Raw genomic sequence first — 11,487 nt, 5'->3', positions numbered from 1 at the left:
TTTATCCAGTATAGAGATTACTATACTATATTTATAAATGTACGAACAAGGAAGAGTTGAAAAGATTCGCAACAACAAGTAGAAACATTCATATTACATACATGTGTATGAGGATTGAAATTATCTTCAGTTGAATAATTTGTCTATATATACGTATGAAATGTCCATAAACAGACTTATAATAATTAACAGATACAACGAGTGTATAAATTTTCATTTATTTTTTCAAAAGTCAACCATATATAGTAGGGTGGCGCAAAAAAACCGACTATTTTTTATTTCTGAGTCTCGCGTGAAAAAATGATAATTTTTTATGTTCTAAGAGCCTCCTCCAAAGGACAGCTCAAAAAAAAATTTTTAAGAGGTCGCTCCAAATTTTTTTAAATTTCAAAATCCATCGAAAATCGAATTTTTTTTTTTTTATTTTTTTTTCTCGTTACGGTATAATTTTGTAGACAAACAAAAAATAAGAGTCTGAAAGTTTCAATTCAAAATTTGAATTTTAAAAGGCCACTCAGAATTTTTCTCTATTTATTAGTGCATGACTTTGGATTTGATTGAGCGACATTTTAATATTCAATTTAAAATTTCATACATTTTTTGTCTTTTATTTAATGATATAATTGACAAAAATTTTCCACGAGATGAACTGAAAATCAAACAAAATAAAAAGAAACATAATTTTTTTTTAACTCAATAATTTTATTTAATCAACTACAACATTTTAACAATATTTAAATAAACTTTGTTGTTACTTTTGATAACAAATCTTAAATTTTGAAGGTCTTAACTTTATTTAGAATAATATCATTTATTGTTTTGTTAAAGTACGTATTAAATTTGCTTTATTGGCATTGGGATATAATTTTCGATTTTCTTCGATAACTTCTGAGAAGAAAAATTCTGAGTGACCTTTTAAAATTCAAATTTTGAATTGAAACTTTCAGAATCTTATTTTTTGTTTGTCTACAAAATTATACCGTAACGAGAAAAAAAAAAAAAAAAATTCGATTTTCGATGGATTTTGAAATTTAAAAAAATTTGGAGCGACCTCTTAAAAATTTTTTTATGAGCTGTCCCATGGAGGAGGCTCTTAAAACATAAAAAATTATCATTTTTTCACGCGAGACTCAGAAATAAAAAATAGTTGGTTTTTTTGCGCCACCCTAATATATAGGTATATATAGGTATATATAGCGGTACATGAAATTTAACGCATAAATTATACCTATATTAGATAATTTCTAATTTCTAATTTCTAACTTCTAAAAATTTCTAAAAAGTTCAACAATTTAACAACATATCAACAATAATAATGAATAACAATTAACGTAAGTAATCATAATCTAACAATAATAATTGTAACCGGCAATCCGTGATATAAGTCACTAATTGCCATGTTACAATGTCATATACATATGAGTATATGTACTATACGTATACATACATAACTTTGACGTATAAAAATATTCTTAATATAAATAATACCTAATTGTTAATTTTAAAGACTCTTGACTGAGCCTTTCTGCATACGGTTCGTTTATTTATACGAACGTATACATACACGACTTACAATGTCATACGGTACTGCATGAATGAAAAATTCCACGCCTTTCTCGTAAGATAAACTCGCGCTGCACCCCCGGTGTCGTGGGGTTATCGGTTAGTTTCCTCAACAAACCGTTAGTTGCCAGTTTACCACGGGATATAATCTTGTCCGACACTAACGAGACGCCGCGTACGTGATAAAAAGAGGGGAAGGAAACCAACCACACATACGCATGAAAAGGCGCGGGGTGCCGATTCGAAAAATCGATCTACCAACCAACCACGTGCGTATTATACGTATATATGCATAATGTAGTTACGGTACGATTCTGCACGATAATCATAACAGGATGATGTTTGCAACTTTGTCGAAAGTCTTAAGAAAAAAGCTAGAGCTCTTGACGTGAAATTTTTTGATATCGGAACAATTTTATGAAAACGTTATAATGACTTGTTTCAAAGCAACGAAAAAAACAATAAAACTTAGTTACAACTTTATTACGAAATGATGATGTCGCAATTTTATAGTAAATTCTCACGGTTCGTCATGCGGCCAATGATTAACATGGCCCAAGAATCAGCCTTATAAACGTGAAATAACCGTCCTCGTGATTTTCAGATTTGAAACTCTGTGCCGCCAGTTATGAGAACGAGTAGTTACTTGTTAACCGTTCGATAATTATAGCTGATACTTTTCATTGTCGTGCAGGATTTGAAGGCGAGTGATTAGCTTCAAACGTGATATCTCTAATTTTAAATCTAGTGTATAATATATAGGTAGATTCCAAAAGTAAGACATAACCGTATGTAGAGAAATTAATACTTTTTGTTGAAAAAAAAATCTAAGGAACACACGAAGTAATGATTAAATACGAATCAACTTGGAGTCTGCATTGTTAAAAACGAACGAAAAAAAAAAACCAACTACCTAAACAATTTCCTTTCTGCGCCAGAATAAAAATTAAACAATCCAGACTACAGTAAATGTATACGCGTTACCGCACGTGAATAAATAACAGTCCTTGTTAGCGATAATAACGAACATGTTCTACTTTTATATTTGAAATACTGAGCTGAGCTAAACGAAACTCTAGTTGCTTCTTTGCTACAGATTTTCGCTCAGGTATAGGAGCTGTTCGTGTAGTTAAAAATTCACTTTTCGGTGTGATAAAATTAGCTGTCCACACTCAATCTGAATTCAACGCTTATCTTATCAGCCGAAATCTATCGTTCCCCGAATCTTATTTTCCTTTTTCCAAATGTATTCGCAAAAGTCCAATTGCATCCTGGAAAATCGACCGCTTCGAAAAGTTCTTGAGCGGTGAAACGAATCCGACGTAAAGAAAACCATCCGCCTCAAGGGTCGATCTCGAACGATGTTACGGTCGTCTGCCACTTGAGTCACTTTCCCTCGACGTATAGATTAACTGGTCAGTTTAGGCGCAGAATGACCGTTAAGATCGCGTTAAGGTTACGAGGATTACGGGTAGTTGTAATTTTCAGTGCCAAGCTAAAAACATTTCGCCGTATCGCTCTTCTTGTTGGGCTATCATTTTCGCCACTAATGCTTCCGGCTCGAAACTCGTTTAGAACATTACGTAAGTCTTTGTAACGTAGCACTGCGCCTAAGCTGAATAGACAAACTGTACTTCTTCGTAACGAACGCCAATGCGCACATCGATAGAAACGTGCACACCAAGCTGCCCCATTTGAATGTAGTCTCGACAGTGCTCGCGGTGAAGTAGGCTTGTTTTAGCAGGCTCAAAACCACTTCCGGTATCGAGTCGATCCCTATCTCGAACCAGAACATCGGTAGGATCATTCCATCCTTCAGTAAATCGAGCACAGGAACCGTGGGGACTACGGTCACCTGGAGATTAACTTGCATTCGCGACCATCCGCCAATCGGTGTTCCGAGACGCTGCGAAGAGGAGAAGAAAATGGTCGTGTCAGAATATGGATTTATTTTCGTATTGTGACAAAAAGCGAGACCTAACTTCGTGGACGAGAGGAATTTCTGCGAGGCATGTACGAAGTCACGCGGTTAAAAAAGCCCGAGGTACTAATCGGCTCACCGATCGTGCATTTCGTTTTTCCCCTTTTTGGTATAATCGTGATGTCTTTCTCGACGTTGTAATAATGTTTCCATCAAACGTCCGTCTCCTACGCGTGCTGATGAAATAAGAGGCAAAAAAAGCCCTCGCGTGACTTCGGTAATTGACATATTGCGTTCGGAAATTGAAATGCCATGATCTGGGTCTTGTTGCGAATTATGATTTTTCTTGCAAAACAAGTTATTCCATCGCCAATACGGCTTCCGGTCGATATCGCCGAGTCATGACAGTCCTCCGTAACTACACGACAGTAATAATACCAGAGCCGGTAGAGGTCAATGATTAGCCAATTTGAAGCGCGTCTCGATCATGCCATACGCGTGCTAATTATCGCGTGGTTGTTGTTTCGAGAGCAAATCTTGCATAAGTATTTAACTTCGTTTTTTAATTTTAGCGGAAAACACGAGGCTGTCGGAATCGCGATTTTGCCGACTAGACGCGCATCGCTCAAGGGTCCTATAAATATTTCTCAACCTCACATGAAATCGGCTTATCGATTATATTGCGCGTCACTCGCGACGATGTGATCGATAGTTATTCGCGGTACACCAAAGTCATTCAGTGTGCGTTGCGTTTAGCGGCAGAATTTCGCGATGGACAAGAAAAAGCTGTCAATCTCTGTTCCCTTGAGCCGCTAGTCAGAGACGCGATGGAATCCGAACATTCCGGACCATTTGTACACGTCCATGAATTTCCATTGGACATAGACTAAACCATGATATGAATCATTGAGACCAGCCATCAGATCTTGGGTTGTGTCACGGTTCGTTCACGGTCATTCAAATTATTGCCTCGTTGCGACAGCACTCGTACGATTCACGGATCAGCGAATAAAGATTAGATACAAGCTTTACAAACATCGAAACTTCGTTTGCCTTAATCTCAGATTTCAAGAATCTACCCTCATCAAAATAATCGGTAATGAATGAAAACGCTGATGCAGCAATTATTCCACTCACCGGATGTACGTCGAGATAAGTTTCGTGCAGCTCGGCGTTAGGTTTCAGACCATCGACATTCTTCAATAGGATTTTTTCTCCACGATAAAAATGAGGAAACGATATTAACAATGGCGCGCCGAATTGGCATGCTGACACGTTGAAAACTCCCGCCGGCGGGCATGACTGGATCGTCCCTTTCGAATCCTGGACAGTCTTCTCGCAGAAACAGGAGTTCTTTGTGCTGGATGCCGTGAAGACGTCTTTGGCCGGCTTGTACCTGCGTCGAATCGGGTCAAAATATTCGAATAAATAAAACCAAGTATATGTATACTCCCACGCTTATCGTACGTGTCACGATAAATGTGGTAATGCCTTACTCCACGAATGCGGCTATGCCTGTGTGTTTGGGACTCACTATCGGTTATCGGTTACAGCATGGGACCAAAGCACCTAATCGGTGGTTCTTACCTCAGAGACGGTATCCCAAAGGAGGTATTGGTGCTGTGGTACGTGAGTGAGACTTTCCTGCATATATCTCGGGTGTAAATTTCCAACGGGGCATTACGGTCCCGAATGATATTCGGGGGAAACATGCTGCCGTCTGTACCTTGAATCTTATCGCACTCCTCGCCACCCCAGACTTTTAGACTCTTCAGGCCGTTCAATTCCTCATATAAACCGAGTTTGTCGATGTCGCCGTTTCCGGTGTGGACGGTGATGCGATCCTTGGAGAGTCCGGACCTCTGCAAGATACAATAATTGTATAATCGAGTGAGCGGTTGAATAATCGTCGTGTTAAGCGAGGTTGCAACGCACCGCTGGAATCCAGTCTATACTTACTTTCATCAACATCCCGATCTTGTCGACCACCTCGGTGTCCATTGGAATATTCTGCGCTGTTTCGAGCAAGTTGTCGGTGTATCCCCAAAGGTATTCTTTCACGGTGAGCAGCTTGAAGGGCTCGACTTCCAGTATACTTAGAAACGCCGTGGCAGCAAATTGCGTTACGTAGTTCATGTCTTTCACTTTTTGAACGGCCATAATAAGCAGCAGATTCGGAACTCTGACTATTTCACTATCGGGTCGCCCCCCGATCCATTCGTGGGTTACATTCTCCTGATAAGTCACGGTGCCATTTTCGTTGAACCGGACGTTTACTCTGGTTATTATTTCCCTGTAAATGTACGGTCCGACCTCCTCGACGAGAAGCTTAGACGCGTTTCCGGCCTTGCACGCTTCCACGTTCGTGTAATTGAATATTCTCACCTTCAGCACCGGGTGTACCGGCGGCCGTTCCCACCACTCGAAAGTCTGCGTGCCATTTTTAAGTTCCAATTGCGAAATTATCGCGTTCTCGAACGCGCTGGTGCCCCAAAAAACAACCGCCAGACCAAGGCTTATTATTGTTGTTCCAGCGAAAAATAATATAAACCAGATTTTTGAAATCATGTGACTTTTCTCCTTTATTATATTTCTATTCACTTCAAACCCCGCGGGCTTGATTTTGAACTGTTCCTTCATATCGATTCCACTTGATTTAATCTACTTGCCGCGAGCGAATTGAGACTTTTGAGAAAAATATTTTCGTTCTATATTATTAATGAATTTTATTCGAATCTACGACAGTCGCTCGACCAACTTGTATTCCAGTTTTCTCAGTGTGCCTGTTTAATGTTTTACCCTGACTGACTGTTTACTATAATCATTCTCTTATAATGTCACTTTTTACCTCAGTTGGGCACAGATCGACTCCTCTGAATCGACTGCGTATCCAGCGGCGTGCGCTCTTGTACAAATCTCTGTGTCTTCGTACAAAAATCTCCCCTTTTTCCGTGAGGCGATAACCTCCTCGTCAGGATGACCCTTGGGTGAAAACCGCGACGACCTACGCAGACATGAGAGACGATTGCGCTACCAATGAAAATTCACACCACGTTTTTATCTGTAGTTCGCTTTTATTTACTTTTTTTTTTTCTTTTATTCTTACCCCCTAAACAATTCTCAGCCATAACTATTCCAACATCCAGGAAATGCATTCACGTCAGAAAACTGACGCCACTAGGCTAAGGATGTTTACAACTGTTAAAAAAAAAAAAAAACAATTTCTTTATCGTATAGCTTTTTCAAAGTCTCGTCGCACTCTCTTGTCTCCGTAGAAACTCCGTGACTGCAAGAATTAGCAGTAGAAATTTCAATGAATAAATCATCTTTACAGTATTTTTATTCAAGACTAAAATCATTGATTGCAGGTGGGGAGGTTTTTAGTTTCCTCTACTGATATTTTTTCGTTGCTATAAAAATTAACGTTCGTCAAAAATTTGACAGTTTCATTTTCAGCAGGGAAACTGATTCGGATTAGCATCAATAGACACAGGCACGAATTCTGGATCCGACATACATTTGGTCAGAAAACGCGGTGATAATTGTCGCTGGCTTTTTCGCATTATCACATACAAAACCTGATGCGATCTAGAAAACCTTTCTGACTGCGTGGCGCTAGATGGTTGGCATAAGCGCCAACGGCGCACTGATACGAATGCATTGTGTGTAATGTACAACTCACACATACTTGCGGGGAATTCCGATATTACGTTTTACCCTCGTTAGACGCGAGAGCGGGGATCTCGAATGCGGTATCTCAGCCAGACGAGAAAACTTTTGTCTCGTGATAACAACGACGTTTTCTTAAACTGCATGTAGTCAATCGTTTGTACAATGGATCGATAAAAAGACTCTGTTGTTACTTAATGAGCTGCACCAGCCACTCACTACACTCATTCAAGGCCGGTTATCTCGCCTAGTCGAGGATTATAATTTTGCAATGCACGCAATCCCGGGTAATTTCATTCATTGACAATTCCAATACTGCATTCATATGTAGAAAGTGCATTATCATGACATTTTTCATATCTTGTTTCGATCGATTATAATTGTACTCAATTATATATGTATATATATATATATATATGTGTGTGTGTAATGTGTATATACACCGATGCACTACACCTTTGACACAATTACAGTTGCCAACATCATTATCTCGAGCCAATGAATCAGCTCGGTAAACAAACTTTCTAGGTAAACGAGGAACGCGGTGTAAGTGAAAGTGCCACCATTTGATCATAAATATAATATGAGATAGTGAGGAGTTTCCAGAATTTTTTTCAACTAATAGAAGAGATAAGTTGTCCGCAAGTTTTTATTGCATACATCGTAAACTTACAAACTTGGTATATGTATGAATGGAATATTCCGGTAAATTGTTGTACGTCCATATTTACAAGCTATATTATAGCCCGACTGGATCATATAAAGTCTGCCCCCCTCCTTCAATAAAAGCAGCAGAAAAAAATTTATTGACGTTACGTAAAATTCCTCTCCCGTGTAATCTTTTTGATCATGTATGTCGCTTCTGAAATAACGTAAAATACTGATAGGAGAACGACATCTGAAATCGCAAACATAAAAAATGCTTTGTGGATACGTAGAGAGATTTTTTTTTTTAACATACAAGAGTATATTTTCACATTTTCTCGACCGAATTCTTATACCTGACGCTATTTAACGCTGCAGGGATTCGAGCCGTAAGACGACGGAATTGAAAGATTAGAGAAATTGTCAGAAATTATAATTACACAGTTGAAATTAGTGGATGTCTGGCGATAATAAGAAAAAAAAAAAAAAATTAAAACTGGTCCAGCATAATATTACTGTAAGTCATGGCCAACCAGATGAGAATGAAATAGCTATAAAAAATTTTAGCGCTTGCCAATCCCGGGTGAACATTCTCATCTACCAAGTATTCGGGAACGAGCTCAATTCTGGCTGCGAACTGAATTACACAAGAGATATATGTTTTGATCGATGCAACGCCCCTTTCACACGAAAAATACCTAATCTTTTTGACGATCCCCGCTCCGATTCGTATCGCCGCAACCCTTGGCTCAGCCTAAGACTGTAAACTGATAATGCATTGAGCATGTCGTTATCTGCTGGCGCGATACCGCGATGCTGGACTTGTAACGCATATGTTGCGCAAGAAACACGACGCGTCGTATCGCCTGATTTTCCGTCCCTCGACTTTATTCATCTCTAGACGCCCGCGGTCAGTTTTGGGTCATTTGATTTATTCGGTAGTTATTATATGAACTCCATTTACAGCATTAATGATAGCTCCAAGTGTAGAAGCCGTGAACGTGATGCGAGCACGTGCCTTTCTCGTTCTGATGCGTTATCACGCCGTTTCTGTTGCGTCTTTTATTGTAGCGATGCGTGTACACGAATTATTTTTACAATTATAAATGCGTGGCCTTAACTTATGTCGGGGAGTCTCGAAGTGCACAATTAAAAAAGCAATTTACGGTTAAAAAACTCGGGAGCTAGACGCTATAAGTAGAACGGCGCGATGCACGATTTACGGTTTTAATTTTTGCTAATTGGTACACATTTTTTTTATGATCACGCTCATAGGCTTATCACTGGAAAAATGTTTTTATTTTTATCAACTCATACCATACATAGGTATACGTGTGTATCGAATTGCCATGTACACATGGACAAGTCGACGAAAAGTATTTTGCATCCATATTCTTCGCCCAATTAGAGTAAGCTAAAGTTCACGATTATGTTTAATGCAAAACTAGAGGAGATTGAATGTATATGCTATACACCGATCAAATTTAATTTTTGCTCATTATAGAATATTTTCGATTTTTCTTTCATGTCAAAATATACGACAGCGGAAATTGCTCGAATACCATTCTGCTCGTGACTGGGTCTGACAGCTCGGCATCCGCCGAATCTTGTCAGGCCGAGCAATTTTGCTGTGTATGTAAAATAATTACTTCGTGACTATTGCCAATTTTTTGGTAAGTAACGCAGGACTTCGTTTCGCAAGTAAGAATCACTCTATTACGTCATTTCTCGAAGAAAAGATACTCATAATTTTCAAATATTTTTTAATCTTATTATTTATTAGTGTATTAAATATACTATAATTTAATCTGAAAACCTTATTTACTACAGGTAATTCCTCTAGACTTGAATATAATACAATCTGAGTATGAAATCGGCTTACTTCGTTGGAGTCTATCCGATCAGGTTTCACTGCATGCTAAGAATTGCGTAATTATCATACATTATGGACTTAATTTAATTCCATCCTATATCAACAGGATAATAAATTAATTTGTTAATTGAACAATTCAGTTATAATTCAGATACATTTGCAATACTTGAATTTCAAACGTGTTTCAGTTACAGTAATTGTTAAATCAAGTCAATAATTCAAGTAAGATAAATTTAATTGGGATATAATTAATTAATTGATTAAGTGGATTCGAGGTGATTCCATTATATCAATCGGAGAACGATTAAATAATCGTGGTATTTGGGTGATTCCGTAGCTCACTGAACGTCTTGTATAATATATATGGATATTAATCTTACTTAACATTAAGAATTCTATAAAAACTCATTTATTGCCGTAAGACTCATAAATACTTTTTTATGCAGGAAAAAATCATCTTCCAACAACAAGTCAATCAAGACTGGCTGACGTCGAATCGCCTGATTATTGTTTATGAATTGTCTCGCGAACTGCGATGGTTACACTCCTTGTTATTGGCCACCAGTACGAACTGCGGCCAAGTGTCTCTGTACGTGGCACTACAGGTTGCCGATTAATTCTATCTCTATTTCTCGCTCTGATTTTCAATGCTAGCAAACAATAACGGAATGCGGCCTGCACGCTCCAAGCATTGGGAAATTTCCCTGCTATAAAAAGACCAACTAGTCAAATTACAAATGTAGCAATTTTTTGAAGCAATGATTCAGTTTACGATAATTCTATCTATGCATGTCGTTATACGAATACAATCATTTTGGGGCGATTATTTAAACTGTTGACTTTGTTGAACATTAGACGATAAATATTGTTAATTAACAATAAAAGTATGTCAAAGGATAAGTTGAACGAGAAGTAAAAATCCGTTACACCGATAAAGAATTTTTGAAGTCTTTCCAGTCTTATCCTACATGAGAAGAAAAGAAAAACCATTACCCCGAAACCGTATGAGGTTTGTTTGGAAAATTTATTATAGTCTCCATGCTCTATAAACTTGTACTGTTTTTCTTTTTATTACTGCTATTAGCAGAACTAGTCTGAAAATTCATCTCGACCGATAAGATGACGGGTGTCGATTGGATTTAGTGCTATTTAATGTTCCTTACAATAAACATAACACGGCACAATAGAGGACATCAATTCGTCTTGTAGAATTTTCAATCCAACCAAAGAATATTTACATATTGTATAAATTATACTGTACATATGTAACGCAGATGTATTTCTTTCTAAAATTGAAGCTACACGTAAGAAAAAAGAATAAAAGATACAACTGATATATATATATATATATATATATCATTATCTTATTGCCAAATAACTGAAACGAATCAATGACCCCGAGAAATTTGTTGAGTGTACATGCCGTGATTATCACAGCCTAGGCAAACGTTACACAATAAAGAAAAAAGTAAATCCTCAGATGAAACACTCCATCGCTGTTGAGTATCTCGAATTGATTTAGGCGAATTTCAAAATTGTACTGTCGAAAAAAAATGTGCTGTCTATAGGGCGTTTTCATCCCGATAGCACAGTACGTTTGTCACTAACAAAATACTTCTTATCTATGCCTTAATTATCCATACATGAATCGATTTCTCGCAAAACGGTTCACGTAATGTAGTAAGTGAATAGTGCGTGAAATCGCAATAAAAAAATTAACAAGCGTAAACTGATACATTAAACAATGCAATTACGGTACAGTCAGCAGTTTATAGTATAACTCTGAGAGGTGTGTTTTTTATCATCAAAATATAAG

The 11,487-nt window shown here is 37.7% G+C and overlaps 1 protein-coding gene and 1 long non-coding RNA gene across 2 annotated transcripts; one reads left to right on the top strand and one right to left on the bottom strand.

The window, feature by feature from the left end:
• Positions 1–2,804: 2,804 nt before the first annotated feature.
• LOC124302610 (lysosome membrane protein 2-like) lies at positions 2,805–6,470 on the bottom strand. The gene is made up of 4 exons (XM_046758940.1): positions 5,444–6,470; positions 5,072–5,346; positions 4,622–4,880; positions 2,805–3,469 (listed from the first exon to the last, which is right to left on the bottom strand). The coding sequence occupies exons 1-4, from the start codon at positions 6,122–6,124 to the stop codon at positions 3,143–3,145; spliced, it is 1,542 nt and encodes a 513-aa protein (XP_046614896.1). The 5' UTR covers positions 6,125–6,470; the 3' UTR covers positions 2,805–3,142.
• Positions 6,471–8,306: 1,836 nt separating this feature from the next.
• On the top strand, positions 8,307–11,211 carry LOC124302616 (uncharacterized). Its single transcript, XR_006907742.1, has 2 exons — positions 8,307–9,727; positions 10,118–11,211. It is a non-coding gene; the product is annotated as an uncharacterized LOC124302616 (long non-coding RNA).
• Positions 11,212–11,487: the final 276 nt, after the last annotated feature.

Source organism: Neodiprion virginianus, chromosome 4 (genome assembly GCF_021901495.1).
Source record: "Neodiprion virginianus isolate iyNeoVirg1 chromosome 4, iyNeoVirg1.1, whole genome shotgun sequence".
Taxonomy (NCBI): domain Eukaryota; kingdom Metazoa; phylum Arthropoda; class Insecta; order Hymenoptera; family Diprionidae; genus Neodiprion; species Neodiprion virginianus.
The sequence above is the reverse complement of the archived record's forward strand: the minus strand, read 5'-3'. Positions and strand labels throughout refer to the sequence as shown.